At 41.2% G+C, this 20,900-nt stretch overlaps 1 protein-coding gene across 5 annotated transcripts in view; it reads right to left on the reverse strand.

Moving 5' to 3' along the window:
• The window catches only part of LOC134224442 (hexokinase type 2), a 105,785-nt gene that overhangs the window by 58,911 nt on the left and 25,974 nt on the right, over positions 1 to 20,900 (reverse strand). Inside the window, exons 1-2 of one of the 5 annotated variants that reach the window (XM_062703792.1) lie at positions 13,713 to 14,204; positions 13,391 to 13,618 (exon numbers count right to left, since the gene is read on the reverse strand). The exons of 1 other annotated variant lie outside the window; for it this stretch is intronic. In XM_062703792.1, coding sequence (XP_062559776.1) covers positions 13,391 to 13,444 — 54 coding nt within the window. In that variant the 5' untranslated portion in view covers positions 13,445 to 13,618; positions 13,713 to 14,204. Of the gene's footprint in view, positions 1 to 13,390; positions 14,209 to 20,900 lie in introns of those variants that run through there. 3 more of the 5 variants (XM_062703791.1, XM_062703790.1, XM_062703789.1) reach the window with 3 other exon arrangements.

The following is a 20,900-nucleotide window of genomic DNA, read 5'->3' on the forward strand; positions in this document are numbered from 1 at the left end:
ATAGCTCTCCTGGTAGTTGGTCAACCCCAGGGGCTTTGTTGTTCTTTAGCCGGCCAATCTCCTCCTGGATTTCCTGGAGATCCGGAGCCGGTAAAATTATGTCCTGCGCGCGATCTCCCAGGTCCATCACCACACCACCATCTTCGTCTGCCACATCGCCATTCAGGTGTTCTTCGTAGTGCTGCCGCCACCTTTGGATCACCTCACGCTCATTCTTAAGAAGGTTCCCGTTTATGTCCTTACACATATCAGGCTGTGGCACGTGGCCCTTACGTGAACGGTTCAACTTCTTATAGAACTTTCTTGTGTTATTATCGTGGTACAGTTGCTCCGTCTCTCACGGTCTCGATCTTCCTGCTGGCGCTTTTCCCTCCGGAAAATCGAGCATTGACTGTCCCTCGTGAGGTGTTGCAGCAATCTCGCCCATGCTGCATTTTTCTCTTCCACTAACTGCTCACATTCGCCGTCATACCAGTCGTTTCTCTGATCCGGGGGCACCGTGCCAAGGTCAGCGGTTGCGGTGCTACCAATGGCGGATCGAATATCTCTTCAGCCATCTTCAAGAGACGCTGCGCCTAGCTGCTCTTCCGTTGGGAGTGCCACTTCCAGCTGCTGCGCGTATCTTTGGGCTAGTCTACCGTCTTGTAGCCGCCCAATGTTAAGCCGCGGCGTTCGACTTCGACGCGTGTTGTACACCGTCGAGAGTTTTGAGTGTTGAGCGCATGCATACTGCAACGAGGTGGTCGGATTCTATATTCGCACTGCGGTAAGTGTGGACGCTCGTGATGTCGGAGAAGAATTTACCGTCGAGTAGAACGTGGTCGATTTGATTTTTCGTTACTTGATTGTTTCCATGTGGCCTTGTGGATATTCTTGCGGGGGAAGAAGGTACTTCGGACTACCATTCCGCGGAAGGCTGGAGGGTTACACATTGTACATATATTTATTTGATTGTTGATGATAATAAATGTTTTCCTCGAAGGTACTATTTTTGATATTTATTAAATTTCTAATCTCGTGCAATAAACCATTTTCAAAAAAAATCAGCTCATAATTTTAAAAATTATTTTAAATTCCGTTGGCTATACCTTGCCGTGGTATTTTTTGTGATTCTACTGTTTCTCTAATGACAGCATTCATCCGGTTCTCCTAGCCTATTGTCTTGCATTCTGACGTGGCAGGCGCAAGTGTGACCTAACAAATAAGATCACCTTACTTGTACATTGCAGATGAGTGCTAGTCCCAAGCAAACATCTGTTGGTTCTCGGTGCAAGAACAGCTGATCTGGTCGTAATGGAGTAGCAACACGGGCAGTCAATCAAGCTTAAGCTAAGTTAAGCTTAAAGCTTTAATATTGTGGAGAGGACTCGCACCGCACTGTTGTAAAGTACAATACTAGCGAAAAAAGCACGCTTGTCGTAAACAACGGAGACGAAAAGTATCCCGGAGAAAGTGTCCCGGAAGGCTAAAGCCGAAGAACAATCAACTTTGTTTTCAGTGTCGAAGGCACAGATCTAAAAGTTCCAGAGCATTCACAACATAAGAATAAGGCGAATCTGAATTTGATGGAGCTGTTTAAAACCTTGGTTGAAGTTTTTGTTTCCTGATATTTTTTAACAAAAATACTCACCAGATTTAATCCGAAAAACATCAATCATGTTAAAAATTGGGCCCTGTATGACGATGTCATGATTTAAAGTGAAAGTAGTCAAGATTTGTAAGAAGAAGCCCTGTCCAAACGTAAAATATTTTTTTACGTTTTTCATACATATTTATTCGTTGAAGAGATGGAATGAAATATAAAACCTTTTAAATAAATACAAAAAAATAGTTAATATAGAAATATCGATAACGAAAATTAAACCCGAGATCCACATTTCTGTTATATATATTTCTCCAATAATTTCTCAAAATTTAATTCTATTATTGCGCCATAAATGCTGTTTACGCACGGCAAACAAACCAATTCTCGGCTTAACTTAAAATAATGAGCAAATACCACAGTTAATGCTGTGTAATTGTGAACATTGCCCGATCCATCGAAAAATGCTGAATCATGCTTCGTCACGAGAATCGCAACTCCATTCCCCATGTTTACAAACTTCATTAAAACGCTGCTGCTAATTGTGATTTTTTTGGTTAGCATCTGCCCAACGATTCGGCAACGGCCAATTGCGATCAATCATTCTTCAATTAGATGTGCTCGCGAGAAGAAAAAAGTAGGACAATGTGTTTTCCTCCGCACATGACCTATTTATTTGGCAAGGAAGATGTTAAAAATATGCTCCTTCCCCCTACATAATGATATTGGATTACCATTCGTTCGTTCAGTGAGTTGTGGCCAACGAAAGTAAAACTGATCGATTTGGGAGTGTCTTTTTCGCAACATTTTTCTCTGTCGCTCCAAACCGGTAGTGCGGTACCAAATACCTCCAAGACACTACTGGTTGACCTTTGTTCGACATCAAGACCGATTGTTGCTAAAATCAGTTTGAATGGACGAATCACTAAGCAGCAGAGCGGTGTTGTCTTTTGAGGTGGATCGCATTTTTTTTGTTTACAGTTGTTCAAGGGCAACAAGCCGCGCAACATTGGGTGGCACTGTGGCAATAGCTATTCGATGGTTATTGGTTCTTCGAATCGATACATACTTTTATATAGCACTACATGCTGAGACACAATGGGAATTTTACTCGGTCAAAAATTTTCAAACGACTTTTCAAATTAGAGTGCATCCACTAATTACGTAATGCTTAAAGGGGTAGGGAGGGTAACAGGGATAGGGGGAAGTTGAAAAATGCCAATTTGAGCGTTACGTAATTAATGGATCTTCCCTTATAATTTTCACTAAACATCCAAGCAGCATAGAGTGATTTCCCTCAGTCTAGGGGTATGATGGTAAACAGGATCATATTAAAAGTGAGGGTGCAATTTAGAAATTTTCGGTCGGAAATTTTCCATTAGAATATCATTATGTGGTACCATCACACTAGACTATTGTGTAGAGAGTATTGTGTTCTGTCTGTGAAAAGTTTGTGTAACCGCTATTCCTGAGCAAATCGCTCAAGATGTCTGCGAATTATTCGCAAATACATCAAACAGAATGGTGTTGGAACCAAACACCGTTTTGACCATATACTAGATGTAAATTTCCCATGGTGACCGGCTCTCTTTGTGTGTCGGTAAATTTACAACTAAAGTAAATATAGCCAAAGGCGGGCGATTATATTTGCCACCCAGTTCGAGCCCCCCTGAGGCTAGTCTCGTTTCTGCGAACCACATTTGCGCCTCAGTTGAGGTGAGGAAGACCGGTTGATTCTTGATCGCTGCCAAAGCGAACTGAATCAACAAGCGGTATTAGAACACAAAATAATTGCTTGACAAATAGCATTGTGAATTAGTACCACGCTTGTCATCACAACTGTATCTCAAAGGCTTCCTGTTAATGTTACTTTTTCTTATAAACGCATTCTTAATCCTATCAAGCTGCGACAGTTCATCCGGTATCGACCTCACCTGACACGGTAATTAATTCGTTCAGTTCAGCTAACCCATCTGACAACTACAAAACCGGAAGACAGCGAAGTAAGGTACTGCGCACTGATCGAATCGGTTCGAGAATTGAGTAGTCTACGGAGCGCAACGACTGTCTATTAGTTCGCCATCGGTAACCGGCACCCATCGGAAAGCATATTCCACGATTTCTCGATTTCAAAGCGTCATCGCCGCACAGACAGCTACTTAGGTTTAGGTATGGATGTGAAAGTAAATACTCTAGTTGCGCTGTATCACGGCGGGACCGGAGTATCGTTTACCCAGCCTGTTGACCTTGGCGATGTAACTTTTACGCGTCATTCGCGTGTGCAACGTTCAGTATTTTCCACACCATAGAAACAAAGTGCGGTGTTTGCGACGGCCACGCCCCTTTCAGTAGAATCCATAATTAAAACTGATAATTTTGCACTAGTTGACAGAGAACATTGTTTGGTAATTGGTAATTTTAAGTTTAAATTTGTAATGATTTAACCTGCAATCCTATTGTTCCTACTTTAAAAGTTTATAGAAACACTCAGTAAACTAAAAAAAAGAGAAAACTGCAATTACATAAATGTTCGCGAACCTGTTAGAACCTGGCAGGTTTACTGACTCGCAAGATCTTGGACAAGAAGTAGAGTCGAAAGATGTTTGTCCCCTCTGAAACTTGTTAGAAACCGGTGCAATTTGCGCTGGAATTTCCACTGTATCGCATTAGCATTTTAGTGGTTTAGCAAACCACATTGGAGCTGGATGGGAATTAGGCGAATTTAAATTGTGCAAACAGGTACTTCACTCATTTATCGAGCCATCACGTTTTGTGGAATCCCGGGAAACATGCGCTGTTCGGTAATCTACAGCTTGTGAGTAATTTTTATTTTGTCAATGGTGTCACGTGACCCTGTGGTTATGAATACGCAAACGATGTACACAGTTTTGGGTTTATTCCACGAGTAGGGGCGTAAAATTTCTCAAATGAGGTAAGAATGTTCGAAGCTACGAAAAATGTTTTTGAAGGGCAGTGAAACAAAACGAATGTCGAATGATTTTTTTTTAATTCAAAGTTATCTACTTGTTTCAGACAAAACGTCGAATAATAATATTCTTCTGAACTAAAGTCTAGAATTTTAAGGTTCAGAAGCCTCTATTTGAGAGACATGAAAGCCCTTTTCTGAAAAGTTCAGAAGCTTCGTTGCAATAAGTTTGGAAGCATCCTTTTAAAAGGCCTAGTTTCAAGAGGCTCGAAAACTTCCTTTGAGAGACTTGGAATTGTTCTTTCGAGAAGCTTGAAAACACTTTTTAAAAGGCTCGGAAGCTTTTTTTTAGAAGCTTGGAGTCCTCCTTTAAAAAGGCTTGGGACCCGCCTTTCAAGAGGCTCAGAAGCCTTTTTTCAAGAGGTTCGGAAGTCTCGTTTCAAGAGGCCCCAAAGGTTCGTTTCAAAAGGCTCGGAGACTTTCTTTCAAGAGGTTCGGAGGCGTACCTTAGAGAGGCTTGGAAGTATCCCTTGAAAGTCTCATTTTGAGTGGCTTTTAAAATTTAATTCAAGAGGCTCGCAAGCCGACCTTCAAGAAGCACGCCTTTTGAGAGCCTCGGAAGCCTATTTCAAGAGGATCGGAAGCCTCCTTTTGAAAGCCTCAGAAGTCTCATTTTGAGTGGCTTGGAAAACTCAATTCAAGAAGCTCGAAAGCCTCCTTTCAAGAAGCTCGGAAGCCTCCCTTAAAGAGGCTCGGAAGCTTCCTTTCAAGAGGCTCGGAAGCATCCTTTCAAGAGGATCGGAAGCCTCCTTTCAAGAGGCTTGGAAGCCTCCTTTCAAGAGGCTCGGAAGCCTCCTTTCAAGAGGCTCGGAAGGCTCCTTTCAAGAGGCTCGGAAGGCTCCTTTCAAGAGGCTCGGAAGGCTCCTTTCAAGAGACTCGGAAGGCTCCTTTCAAGAGGCTTGAGAGCCTCCTTTCAAGAGGCTCGGAAGTCTCCTTTCAAGAGGCTCGGAAGCCTCCTTTTAAAAGGCTCGGAAGCCTCCTTTCAAGAGGCTCGGAAGCCTCCTTTCAAGAGGCTCGAAAGCCTACTTTCAAGAGGCTCGGAAGCCTCTTTTCAAGAGGCTCGGAAGCCTCCTTTCAAGAGGCTCGGAAGCCTCCTTTCAAGAGGCTCGAAAGCCTCATTTTGAGAGGCTTGGAAAACTTAATTCAAGAAGCTCGGAAGCCGCCTTTTGGGAGGCTCGGAAACTTACTTTCAAGAGGCTCGGCACCCTTCTGTCAAGAGGCTCAGAAGGCTCGGAGGCCTTCTTTCAAGAGGTTTGGAAGCCCCCCTTCAAGAGGCTCGAAATTATTTTTTCAATAGTATTTTAAAGATGCTCAGAAGTCTCCTTTCAAAAGGCCCGGATGCCTTATTTTGAGAGGCTTGGAAAACTTAATTCAAGAAGCTCGGAAGCCGCCTTTTGAGAGGCTTGGAAGCCTCCTTTCAAGAGGCTCGGAAGCCTCCTTTCAAGAGTCTGTCATAAGGCTCAGAAAGCTCGGAGGCCTTCTTTCAAGAGGTTTAGAAGCCCCCCTTCAAAAGGCTTGGAAGCATCCCTTCAAAAGGATCGAAACTCTTCTTTTAAGAGGCATGGAAGCCTTCTTTCAAGAGGCTGAGAAGTGTATTTTAAAGATGCTCAGAAATCAGAAGTTTTAAAAGGCTCTGAAGCCGCCTTTTGAGAGGCTCGGAAGCCTCCTTCCAAGAGGCTCGGGAGCTTACTTCAAGAGGCTCGGAAGTCTTCTTTCAAGAGGCTCGGAAACCCCCTTTCAAGGACCCGAAAGTTTGAAAGCTCAACTGACACCGCGATGGATTGAATTACCGCTGGGTCCGCTGTTTTAAGAAAAACGCGAAGTAAAAAAGAAATCTGCAGAGAAAAAAATAGCGAACGCCGGACAGAGTTTCCGTTTTCGAGAAAAATAGAGCACAACAGATTGTGTTACCGGTTGGCCTGTCAGTGCGTTGAAAAATCTTGAAATGAAACACGTTTTTGTCCTTGTTTTTGAACATTTCAATGAAATAAATAATTTAGTCGCTAACTCACTAGTCCTTTATAGTGGCGCTCACGGAGATGCAGAGGATTCCTCGATCTCTTCTAACAGTGAGTGTCGAATAAATTTTCATCTCCTAATCCTAAATTGCCTGAAAGGACGCAATCGGCATCGTTATTGGTGTTGTACATGTACAGTGAGTAAAGCTTTTTAGTCCCAAGAGCTCTATTCAATTGGTGCCTTTGTCGTACAAAAAGTAGTCATTGTAGGGAAAAGTACAGTAAGTAAAACACTGTGATTCTCCTAATATTTACATTTATCATATTTTAGGCATTGAATCAACCGAGATAACGAGATAACAAGATGAACTTTCTTGTTTCAGCTCGTGCGCTGCGAACGATTGGTCCTTCTCTGACGAGGTGAGCCCCTGTCGGTTCAAAGCCAAGCCGAAACTGATCATTTTGTAAACGCAATAATTTCACGGCAACATATCAAGAGTCGAAGAAGTTGACAAAAGAGAGAAACGCAAATCGAATAGACACACAGTTTTATTATTTGCATTATTAGAGTGATTTTTAAACAATAACCTTAAGTTCATCATTTAGAGACTCACAGTGTTAGAGATGTAGAGTGGAGTTTCATACTTTCCGAAGCGCCACTTTTCGGAGAATATTGGGAACGGCCAGTTCGCTCAGTTTAAACAGGACTGCATGCAATGTTGAAGGAAAGACATCCTACGAATACAGTTCCCAGAACAACCTTAGTGTCGACCATTAATACAAGTCCCAGATGATTCCGAACTGATGACTGATTGTGGCGCAAATGGGTCTCAGCTTACCGACCAGAAGTAATCAAACTGAAAAAATGACTTCTAAATGAAGGGCCCCATTGAGCCCCACGGAAACCTGTTTGAGAATGACCGATCCGTTGTCAAACCATCGAATGGCCTAATTCCGCAAAAGATAATACTTCCGAAACAATTTCATGAATTTTGATACCCTTATTTCAAGGTTTTATTCTGAATGCTTTGTGGCCACTTTAGGCCCCACGGGAACCTGTTCCAGGATTACCAGTCCGTTGTCAAACCATCATATGGTCCAATTACTCATCAGATCATGCTTCCGAAACAATTTCATGAATTTTGATACCCATATTGCCAGGGTTTCTTCAGAATGAGTATGTGGCCACTTTAGGACCCACGGGAACCTGTTCCTAGATGACCGGTTCGTTGTCGAACCATCCTATGGCCTAATAACTTAAAAGATCATGCTTCCGAAACAAATTCATAAATGTGGATGCCGATATTGCCAGGGTTTCTTCAGAATGAGCTTGCGGCCACTTTAGGGCCTCACGGGAACCTGTTCCAGGATGACCAGTCTGTTGTCAATCCATTCTACGGCCTATTAACTCAAAAGATAATGCTTCCGAAACTTATTCCATGAATTTTGATACCCATATTGCCAGGGTTTTTCCAGAATGTGTTTGTAGCCACTTTAGGTCCCACGGGAACCTGTTTCAGGAATAACCGTTCCGGGTCAAATAATAAGATGGTCCTGTAACGTAGTTAAGTTATATATTTTTAACTTTCAACGAAGTTTATCAGCCATGACGCAAGAAATCTTTATTTGGTTGACTATATATCTTCAATTTATCATACTTTGGGACTTGGCCCAGTAAATCCAGAATTGTGTTTTCACAAAAATTGTAGCAATACTTCTTCTGCAAAACTTTGTCGAAGACTCCAAGTTTGTAATTTCATTACTTTTGGAGATTTACTACTATTTATGCTTTCAAGTTTTGAACATGTTCAACATATAAACATATGAAGGCATATGGAGACGCATGGTGCATTGTTACATAAACACCTTGGAACTAAACTTTTTGTGCAACAATTAAAGGTTTATAATATTCTGCATACCATATTTGCATGAGATTATGATCAAAACAACCTGGCATGATGTTAAGGCCTACTTGAAGTTCTACAAAAGTAATGGCAAAATACCCAAGATAGATTTTTGCTTTGAACAGTAGGAAATGGGTTTGATTAAACATCCGCTTGCAACTCGACAGTTCAAGTATATGATTTACTTGTACTTTGAAATACGTATGAGATTGTCTGCCACAATTTGCCCCTTGTCAATTTGCAGTTATATCAAATATGCCTAAAAAAATCCTTTTTGTTATTTACGTTTTTACGTTGCAACAGTCACCAAATGGCGTATTTTAAAATTATCTAAAACTTCATAGAACATGCAAAAAATGTAGAATTGATAATAAAAAAAAAAGATTTAATGAAAAAACTTTTTTTAAGGGGTTGTTGGCATAAAATGTGAAATACAAACAAAGTTTTTCAGGGGAAGTTTTGCTACAACTTTTGTGAGGACACGAACCTTGTATGCTAAAAATGAAAAAAAAAATCATCTCACTAATAGGAAGATTGATCATTAAGCTGAATACCTCCAAAGAAGCGCAGCACTTACTAATAAAGTGCCTAAAAGACATTATCACGCTATATCCCATAATAAAGGTAATATTAATTAAACACGTGCAGCGTTTTCACGTAATCGGAAGAAGAAAAGATCTATTTCAGTTTGATGATCACATTAATTTTTGAAGGAACTTCATCAGAAAGGACGATTCGCAAGCAAGCCACCTGAAAATTTGGTTCTTCTCTTTCCAAGTGAGCCCCTGTCGGTCTGAATTTAGGCAGAATCTGAACATTTGGTCCTTCTATGTACAGGTCTAAACAAAAAAAAAGGAAAAAAATAAGTGGTAAATCCGAAAAATGTGCATTGAAATTTAGAAAAATCGCATATTAGTATTCTATGGAAGAACTTTCGATGAATATTCCAAATTCTTTAAATTCCGTATGTAAATTTTTCGTCAAGAATATTCAGATGAATTACCCAACCAAATTTTGAAGAATTTACGGAGTCTATTCCGAAGAATTTCCCGAGGAAATTTGCAAAGTAATCCCGAAGAATTTCTGGACGTAGTTTCGAAAAATTTCCCGAGCAAATTCCGAATAATGTTGAAGACGAGTCCCGAAGAATTTGCCAAGGAAACCCCGACGAATTTGTCTAGGAAATTTCGAAAACATTTCTTGGGAAATCTTGACGATTTTCCCGAAGAATTTGTCGTGGAAATTCCGAAGAAATTTCCGAGGATATTTTGACGAAAAATTTGCCGATGAAATTTCAAAGAATTTGCCGAGTGAATCTCAAAAAAATTATCGAATGATTTCCACTGAATTTGCCGAGAAAATTACGACGAATTTGACGAGGAACTTTGAAAGAATTTTCCGAGGAAAATTTCCTCAAGAAATTGCGAAGAGTTTGCTGAAGAAATTTCTAAGAATTTGTGGAGGTAATTCCTGAGATTTTTCCTGAGAGAGCTCCGATGAAGTTTTGGGGAACTTGCTTCAACAAATTAGGGATACATTTTTGTTTTTAAATTCTTAAATTCTCAATTCTTAGAAACTTGGAAAAACTTAGAAAAACTCCCGGCACTGAATGCAATAAAATATTGAATTCGATTATTGCCGTAACTCAATCTGAATTTTTCGCTAATTGTTTTGTATTGTTTCATAAATCTGTTTTATCATCTTAAGAAATCAATTTAAGATAATTTTGCAAGGTTGTTCGTCAGAAATGGGAGTGCTTCTTTACCAATAGTGATCGTCAATTATTTAGTGCATGGTGGAAAATTAGTTATTTCGTCTAACAATTGTGATTGTTCTAACAATAGTTTAGCACTGTCCTAAAGTCGGAGGCGTTAATTGCAACTGCTTGATTTGATTGTTGTCTCGTATCTTTCCTTATAAATTTGTAAACAAGCATGGAAGAGTAAACCAACTCGTCGATAACTCGTCGGGAGAGAAAGATTTAAATATATAAGATACCTTTTAGAACTATTTCGCTCTACGACATTTGGGCTGCCGGCGAGAGCGATAACCCATCCTCACCCCCAGACACATTGTCACCCCGATGACGGTAGTTTAATTTCTTTTGTCAGAATGCATCGATCCAACTGGGGTTGCTCAGAACAATAACTCAAATTTGAGTAACATTTAATATTTTCAATTTTGAGTTGAATAAATTCAATTGAACTTAATTTAGGATATGTTCTTTGCACGTGGCTTAAAGCTACCGTACATATCGTGATGATCAAGGATTATGTTCCCGTGTATTTTTAAAGAGCGGGATTGAAGGGATTTCGACATGGAAAATCAAAATCCCGGTCCAGTGATTGAATTCTAAAGAAAATTCTGATTCGGGAGGCTATACCCCATGATAAATTTCTTTTAGAAAGCTCCAAATGCGGGGAGCACTGGCTCTGATGATGCATTTCAACTTGTTCTATACAGCTGTGCAGTAACCAACACGAAATGAGCGAAAACAAAGCGAGAATCACCATTTTTCTGTGGGGGCTGCCTATTCGATTCTGTTTTTAAGGACTTGTATACAAGTTTGATAAATTTGTTATCATGGCTTGTTATGATTCAGAACAGTTTTTGCCTTTTTTATCGTTGTTCGTTATCTATTGAGAGCGAATTCTGCAAACCCTGTACCGGTCCTATTTGAAATAGACGGAGATTGATATCCGGCAAAAATTTTCCCGAGGTGTGCTACCTTGAGAGCTAGCTAGTGATAAAAATGTCATTATAATCAAATTTGGGTATTGGTCCAAAGTACGGTTTTAGGAGAAAACTACTCAATTTAGGGTAAAATTTTATTTCCGTGTACACGAGGTTTTTCGATGAAATCAACTTTCAACATTTGAAAGTCCAACTAGGGTATCCAATCATGGTTTGAACTAGTGAAAAGCGTATCATGGTTTGAACCATTTTGAAATCCGTAGAAATTACCATCTCATTGGCAGGAAATGAACCTAAAACAGTATGAATGGCATATTTAGGTATACTGGAAGTGATAGAGTTTATTTAAACATTCGTACATATTGTTTAAGTAATAAAATGGAGCGATTTAAAAACGTCCTGAATTTGCGCTAAATCCCCCCCACCAGTGGCATAATTTCAAAAAGCTCGTAAAGGACGCATTTTATGACACAGGAGTGAGATCAATATATCAAAAGAACGCTATTTTTATCTGTAATCGATTGACACTCGTACAATTGTGAAACAGTTTTTCAATAGTTAAAATAGTAATATTTATACAAGGTAAAAACTGATCATGGTTTGAACTAAACTCGTATCATGGTTTGAACTTGTAAATGCAGTCATGTTCTGCTGCTGTCCGCTAGGAGCGCTGCATGCGCATAGCTGGAGCATTTTGTTTACATTTCCAATATGAAAAAATCGCAATTTTTATATCGATAATTTAGTCGATTTTCACAAGTTTCAAGTTACTAATCTGATGCGAGAAGATGAATAGTAAAGCAAATTTGCTTTTCTATACATTTCCTTAGCGTTTCATGCATGTGATTGGTATTATATTTAGGAGCTGCTGGCTGCTGCAGTAGATCAAACCATGGTACGAATTTAGTTCAAACCATGAACTGTGTAGTTCAAACCATGGTACTAATCAAAGTTATGTAATTATTAAGTTTTTTCAATGAAACTGACCATAAATATGTGCACCCAGGATGTTTTTAGAAAGATAATGAACTAAGCTTCCATATAAACTAGAAATCGTAGTTCTAACATGTCCCTTTAATGAAATAAATCAACTTTGTTTTGACGGCTCATCTGAAACCCGCCATTTGGTTCAAACCATGATTGGATACCCTACATTTGTCAATAGTAGACCCCCTGGAGATCCATAAATTCCTACAGTTGGCCCTCCATTTAATTCTGTATGTCCTTCTCATCATGGTCACACTAAAATATTTCTGTAATGGGCACTCTCATGTATATTGTTCACAAAATTGTAAAAAACCATCCATTCAGAAAGCATAATCATCATGTGGAATTATAGTGCCAAAAGATCAATTTAAAAAGTATGAAATGTTAAAAAAAGGCAATTTAAGTTAATCCACCTTTATTAGTTATACTATCAAAATGCATAAACCGATCCGGCTTAGTGAAAAATATCCTATACGAGCGTACCCGTTAAAGATAGATTCCAAATAAGGAAGAATCGCCAGAAGGTGGATAAATTACGTTTTTATTCAATGGTTTTTCGTAGAATCACCCACATCAACATTTTCGGCTCTGCTTTCCATTCACTTTTGGGCTGATCAGACACGGACGCCAAACGTGGAAAACAGCAGCTCATTGATTTTCGAGTGCGCCGTTTTCCGTCGCCTTAAGCTCGCCCCTATTGTTGCTTCATCTGACCTAGTCGAACCAAATTGCCTGGTTTGAAAATATGACGCAATCCACGAATTCTTTTTTTTAAGTATGTTTGAAAATCTAAATGTTGCAGAATTTCAGGCTATGGCACCGTTATAGATGTAACATGCTATTACAGATTTCGTCTTTCATTGAATGAAAGTTATGTCATTAGTCGTCTGACACTAGACGTGCCTCCATAAATCCAGAAATGGTGCATAACAATGTTTGCGAAATTCTTTATCAGCTTTCAACACACCAACTATATATTCACAGCATATACTCAACAACCAACTGCTGTACTTCTGGAACTCCGCTGAGTCTTAGTCATTACGAACTGAAAATCGAATTCATCCAATCGTCCTTCAAAACTTTCCATCAAGGTCAGTAACGTCTTGACGCGCGGGGAAAAACCTCTATAGTGGTTCTTTTCCCTAGTTTTACTTCGCATGCTACTGGCGTTACCTAACCTTCCATGTGAACTGGACATACCCGGAGTATTCGTGGAACAGCTTATTCCATTTTCACTTTCCAGTTGCTAGTAGCTACAACTAGTTTCCGTGGTACTTACTTCCTTGCTGACTCTATCCACGTGCATATCCATGAATGGCTTGACCAAATCCATCTCGCTGAAGTTGTTGTTTTTGTTGGGATGCTGAACTGATTTAGCACTATCAAATCTTTCACTTACTGCAATCTAAGAATGCAAACAATCCCTTGACTGTTATGAACACTTCACTAAAATTCCTTTCTGGCCAAGATTCTGTCCTACACTTTTGTACACAGTGTTCTCCCCCCACTTGCGTATGGAAAACTGAGAAATTAATTGATTCACTTGCACGCCCGTTCAGTTGGGTTATCAGTTTCTTTGAGGCCTTTTTTGCTGCGTTTACCTTTCTCAACTGAACAGGAACTCGCTGACGACTGATAAACCCGCTACTCGAATACCCACTTGGAGGTACTACTCGACTGGCGATTTACTTGGACAAAGAAAATATTTATATTTTGATTCCGCACTGGCTTAAACTTTTCTTCATGCCTTACTTTTTTACTAGAGTATTGATAATATTCCTGAGGCGCACAATATTATCACACTTTACTCTCACACAAGGCAAAGCTAAGAGGACGAGCTGGGATGGCCACGATGGATCACTAACAATAAGGAAAACCCTTATTTTCCACGTTCCACTTAATCGCTCTTAGAGAACGAAAAGAACACAATTTTAGATCGACCTCGGTTCTGTGATATTTGGGTCCCTGAGGCTGTTGAACTATAATAAATGGGTCTCCGGTACAGTATCTCGGTATCCGTCCAGGGAATCGACTAGGAGTAACTACTTTCGGTGCCGGCGTGTCAAAAACAACTGTGAGAAAGTGAATTAGGATGGAAAAATTGTCCAGGAAGGTCACCTTGATGGGAACTAATGGTAGCGAATGTGCTGTGCTAGTAGCTAGTGGCAGTGTGTTGGTTCATGTTCTGCCCGTCTGTTTTCTGCCATCGGTTTGACTCTCTGCTTCTCCCTGCTTGAGCAATCCGTCAGGGGAGTATAGGTGCACGACGCACATGTGTTTACTGAACACTGACTGCTGTCATGCTATAAATAAATTTGCGCCTGCCCACGGTTGCACGCTGTATTAGTTCGTTGTGGTAGCAGCGTGCTCGGTTGCCTGTCTCAGTGATATGCCGCTATGGAAAGCAACATTCGTGATAGTACAGTATTCAGGGCAACTAGTTGAATTTATTTTCTAAAATTTGAATTTTCAGTTATCACTTCATGGGACGTTTAGTTAGATTTTGAACGCACTTGCAATTACATACAGAATTGTTAGATTAACTAGTTGGGATTGGAGAGTCCAATTAAAGTGACTTGCTCAACTGCGTTGATTCGTTAAAACATGGTTTTATACTACTACTGGGCAAGCGAATTGATCAACTCAGTGGAATTCAATAATAATTTAGCTACATGCCAAAAATTAAACGTTTTCAACTTTCTTTTCGCTCAAATTAGTTAACCGCCGTTATTTTGATGTTCGATTCGCATTCAATTATAGCGTCTTAATATTCAATTCACTTGCGCAAAAAAACTTAACAATATGCTATAGCATATATGTTTTGATTGATCAAGTGAATTGAGCAAGCCACTTGACATGAACGCAAATTGATAGTCCATAAAATTATAATAATTTCAAGTTATTTGTTGAATGAAAAGAATGAAACTTGTTAATGAATATCTACAAAGTTTCAAATAAAGTGACATGCGGTGAATAAGCTTCCGGCTTTTTGGTAAAGGGCGGAATTCTTCATTGGCCTTTCCTGAAACATCACGGAGTGTTCCGTGTTTGCGATAGCTATTGTTGAATCTCTAAAGGACAACTGACCACACATGCCGAAAGAACCAGTAGAAGGGGACATTTCCGTTTTAAGACCCAAACGTGTCATGCTTCAAATAATTTTGAATGATAACGCACAAATAAACTTCCGATTAGTTTATAAAGGGCAAAAAAAAGAATTATTTATAAATTACTATTTCCTGGAATTAAGAATTCACATAAATTTAATTTTTTTTTCGGTCGCCGGGATTTCTAAGAAAGCGCTTCGCAATTCCCAAGAAAATTTCAGAATTTACAAATGAAAATATTTGGAATTACTAAGAAAAATCATTTGGAATTTCCATGGGGAATTCATCGAGATATTCACTAAAATTCTTCAAAATTTCTACGATATTTTTTTAAATTTATCGACCATGCCATTTGGCTGAAAGCGACATCATCCCGAACCGGTATTTTAGCCGAAAAAGCCGTTTGCTCTAGCAGGTCGTTTGGCTGAATAAAGCCCCAAACGCAATACAACGGAACGGCGACGGAAACGGAAAATTTGACAGAAAATATATGGGCTAACTGTCAAATTTTCCGTTTCCGTCGCCGTTCCGTTGTATTGCGTTTGGGGCTTAAGTCATTGGGTCAAAATATTGTTTGGCCAAATGGGTCGTTTTGCAGAAAGGTCCAATTGGCCCAACGGTTCATACGGCCGAAAATATCGTTTGCTGAACGGGTATATGGCCAAAAAATGTTGCCAAATGAAACTTTATGCCAAACGACCATTCCAGAAAAAACTGACCTATTCTGCCAAACGACTTTTTCTGCCGAACGACATTTTCGGGCAAATGAAATTTGCAATCAGATATGTATCGGCTTAATGGCTTGTTCGGCAAATCAACTTCCGGCCGAACGACCCTTCTCGTCATTTTGGCCGAAAGTCATTCGCCGGAAGCCATTTGTTCGAAAGCCACATTACCGAATAACACGTTAATCCAAAAGTCATCCAGCCGAATTCAATTTGCCCGAAATGAACCTTTAGCCGAAAATGTTATTTGCCCGAAACTAACATACAGTCGAGAGGGACATACGGCCGACGGGTACATACGGCCTAACCAACCCAAAGTCGTTTGCCCTAATAGGTATGAATAACTTTCGGAATTGAGATTCATTGTATTTTACAGCATCATTAGATGTTTATTCGTAAGAAATCATAGACAATGAGCTGTCGCATGATTTGTTTGAGCCTGCAAACATAAATTTCCTACAGGTTCCCCCAGGGAACTCTAAGATGTTCCGGGAGTGGTCAATGAGGTTTCGCTTTTCCCAAATGAGGTCCTTCGTACTTTACCTAATTATTTGAAGTGTATTCGTGAGCAATCATGAAGAATGGGCTGTCGCATGACACGTTTTGATCTGGAAACAGAAATGTTCTATCCTACAGGCTCCCCCGGGGAACCCCGTGTTGTTTCGGGAGTGGCCAAAGAGGTATTTGGCCCCTTACGAAGACGTCACAGGTTAATACGCCAACAACCGTAAAGAATGCGTTATCGCATGACCTGTTTTGGTCAAAAACGGAAATGTTGCCTCCTACACGCTCCCTCGCAGCACTACGTAGAGTTCCAGCAATGGCCAATGAGGACATTTGTACTTTACAGACTGTTCAGTTGATTTTTCGTGAGAAATCATGAAGAATGAGCTGTCGCATAACATGTTTTTGGCTGAAAATGAAAATGTCCTCTCCAACTATTTCCCCGGGAAAATCGGGGAACACGCTAGAGACGTTCACAAGCATTTCAGAAATACTGAAAAATCACTAATACAACCGTATTAAGTCTCGCTTAACTTTTCAAAAGGTCCTAAGTAACATTTTTTTCATGAATTAATTTGAATAGCGTAATCAACAGACCAATATGAAAGCTTTTGATTACACTACTCAAATTAATTCATGAAAAAAATGTTACTTAGGTCCTTTTGAAAAGTTAAGCGAGAAGTGTAGTTTTGTTATAATGTAAAGTTTAAGAAGAGTTCCACATAAAAACAAAGTTTTCGTTGAAATACTCCAAACGCCAAATCGTAGGTACCCCAACGGAATCTGTAATAATTCCGGAATCATCCGGTATCTGAACACCACTCTTAATGAAATCTAAACTACGATAATACTACGATGTATCTGGGCAAGCAAGACAAGCCGGGGGTGTCGTGTAACCAAACCATATATGCAAGTAGCATCTAAAGCAATCGGGGCTTGATACAAACTGCGGGATAGAAGAAAAAACACTTCCCCAAATCTCTCGGTATGAGATGAAGAATAACTAGCTCTTTATTGAGCTATCCCACGCCCACCCTTATTGTCATCCGGACAAGATGCAGCCTTCGAGGTCCAACTGGTGTTCCTGGCTCTTCACATGTCGTCGCGTTCTGCATCCTTTTCAACTTCCTGCCTTCCAGGTCGATGGGCATCATACCCGCCATTGCGCATGCTGCGCAATCAAAAAAGTCAAAATAGCACTTTAGGGGGATATATTTTACTATTTCCATCAATTTATATCTATTTGCGGCCATTTGAATGCATTGCAGCACATCTCGTTTTTTTTTTAATTTTGTAAAAAAAATCACAGACCCTTGACAAAAACAATGTTTATCCAATAACTCTAGAACGCAATAGCCATCAATGGATAGGAATGAGAGGAGAATGCGTTGGAGCGATGTACATTGTACATATTCCTGAAGAGCATGACCTAAGTTTCTAATATCTATCGTGGAAGATGATAGTGGCTTTATGATCCGCTGGTTCTACTTTTCAACCTATTGGATTGAGCATTTAGAGGTATATCCTTTTTTATCTAACGACGTTTAACTTTCCAGGTTCATTGAGGACTGACACCTTGCACAAGGCGATATGTGTGTTCTTGGCATCAGAAGACTTCATTTCGGTGTATATAAAACTTTTCAAGAGAAAATTAACCAAGGATTAGTGGATGAAATTAATCGGAGCGATGAACGGGTGAAACGAGAATAATTATTAGTAAATTTAAGGAACATTAAAATGGTAAGAAAAATCTATTCAACAATACAAATATAATGAACTATATGCACGCTAGATTCAAAATCAATTATTTTAAATCCGGAAGTGGAATGGGGAATACATTTTCCTTGGAAGTTCTTGAAATTTCCTCGGATTTTCCTGTTTTTTTTTTAAGTTAGTCGGAAAATTCTTCGGAAGCTCTAGGATTCATTCATTTATTTAGCCTACATCTAAACAGATAAGACTGAATCAACAATTTGACGCCACAATACACGGTTCGAGGCCGCATCTCTCCATCCTCGAATACGCCCCAACCTCGCCAAGTCGTTTTGCACCTGGTCTGCCCATCTCGCTCACTGCGCTCCACGTCGTCTCGTCCCTGCCGGATCGGAAGCGAACACCATTTTTGCAGGGTTGCTGCCCGGCATTCTTGCAACATTCCCTGCCCATCGTACCTTCCAGCTTAAGCTACCTTCTGGATACTGGGTTCGCCGTAGAGCTGGGCGAGCTCATGGTTCATTCTTCGCCGCCACACACCGTCTTCTTGCACACCGCCAAAGATGGTCCTAAGCACCCGTCTCTCGAATACTCCGAGTGCTTGCAAGTCCTCCTCGAGCATTGTCCATGTTTCATGTCCGTAGAGGACTACCGGTCTTATTAACGTCTTGTACATGACACATTTGGTGCGGTGGCGAATCTTTTTTGACCGCAGTTTCTTCTGGAGCCCGTAGTAGGCCCGACTTCCACAGATGATGCGCCTTCGTATTTTACGACTGACATTGTTATCAGCCGTTAGCAAGGATCCGAGGTAGACGAATTCCTCGACCACCTCGAAGGTATCCCCGTCTATCGTAACACTGCTTCCCAGGCGGGCCCTGTCGCGCTCGGTTCCGCCCACAAGCATGTACTTTGTCTTTGACGCATTCACCACCAGTAACACTTTTGTTGCTTTACGTTTCAGGCGGGTGTACAGTTCTGCCACCTTTGTAAATGTTCGGCCGACAATGTCCATGTCATCCGCGAAACAAATAAATTGACTGGATCTGTTGAAAATCGTACCCCGGCTGTTACACCCGGCTCTCCGCATGACACCTTCTAGCGCAATGATGAACAACAGGCACGAAAGTCCATCACCTTGTCTTAGTCCCCGGCGCGATTCGAACGAACTGGTGGTGCTGGCCCGAAATCTTCACACAGTTTTGCACACCATCCACCGTTGCTTTGATAAGTCTTGTAAGCTTCCCAGGGAAGCTGTTCTCATCCATTATTTTCCATAGCTCTACGCGATCTATACTGTCGTATGCCGCCTTGAAATCAACGAACAGATGATGCGTTGGGACCTGGTATTCACGGCACTTTTGAAGGATTTGCACACAGTAAACATCTGGTCCGTTGTCGAGCGGCCGTCAACGAAGCCGGCTTGATAACTTCCCACGAACTCATTCACTAATGGTGACAGACGACGGAAGATGATCTGGGATATCACTTTGAAGGCGGCATTAAGGATGGTGATCGCTCGAAAGTTCTCACACTCCAGCTTGTCGCCTTTCTTGTAGATGGGGCATATAAACCTTCCTTCCACTCCGCCGGTAGCTGTTCATTTTCCCAGATTCTGACTATCAATTTGTGCAGGCAAGTGGCAAGCTTTTCCGGGCCCATCTTGATGAGCTCAGCTCCGATACCATCCTTACCAGCTGATTTATTGGTCTTTAGCTGTTGGATGGCATCCTTAACTTCCCTTAAGGTGGGGGCTGGTTGGCTTCCATCGTCCGCTGAACTGACGTAGTCATCTCCTCCGCTGCCTTGACTTTCACTGCCTGTACTCTCATCGCCATTCAAATGTTCCTCGTAGTGCTGCTTCCACCTTTCGATCACCACACCGTCAAGATGCTCCCATCGTTATCCCGGCACATTTCGGCTCGCGGCACGAAGCCTTTGCGGGATGCGTTGAGCTTCTGGTAGAACTTGCGTGTTTCTTGAGAACGGCACAGCTGTTCCATCTCCTCGCACTCCGCTTCTTCCAGGTGGCGTTTCTTCTCCTGAAAAAGGCTAGTGAGCTGTTTCCGCTTCCGTCTATAACGTTCCACGTTCTGCCGGATACCTTGCTGCAACGCGACCGCCCACGTTGCATCCTTCTTCTCCAGAATCTGTCTGCACTCTTCGTCGAACCAATCGTTCCGTCGACTTCGTCCCACATACCCGATGTTGTTCTCCGCTGCGTCGTTGATGGCTGCTTTAACTGTATTCCAGCAGTCCTCAAGAGGGGCCCCATCGAGCTCACCCTCTTCCGGTAGCGCTGCCTCGAGATGCTGCGCGTATGCAGTGGCGACATCAGGTTGCTTCAGTCGCTCTAGGTCGTACCGCGGCGGTCGTCGGTACCGAACATTGTTGATGACGGATAATTTTGGGCGCAGTTTAACCATCACCAGATAGTGGTCAGAGTCGATGTTAGCGCCACGATATGTCCTGACGTCAAAGTGCCGTCCATCAAGGTCGATTTGTGGACGTGGTCGATTTGTGATTCTGTCTGCAGTGGTGATCTCCAGGTGTACCGATACGGGAGGCTGTGTTGGAAGTAGGTGCTGCGAATGGCCATATTCTTGGAGGCGGCGAAATCAATTAGTCGTAGGCCGTTTTCGTTCGTCAGCCGGTGAGCGCTGAACTTTCCAATAGTCGGTCTAAACTCCTCCTCTTGGCCAACCTGAGCGTTCAAATCTCCTATGATGATTTTGACGTC

This window comes from Armigeres subalbatus, chromosome 3 (assembly GCF_024139115.2).
Source record: "Armigeres subalbatus isolate Guangzhou_Male chromosome 3, GZ_Asu_2, whole genome shotgun sequence".
In the NCBI taxonomy this organism is placed as follows: Eukaryota; Metazoa; Arthropoda; class Insecta; order Diptera; family Culicidae; genus Armigeres; species Armigeres subalbatus.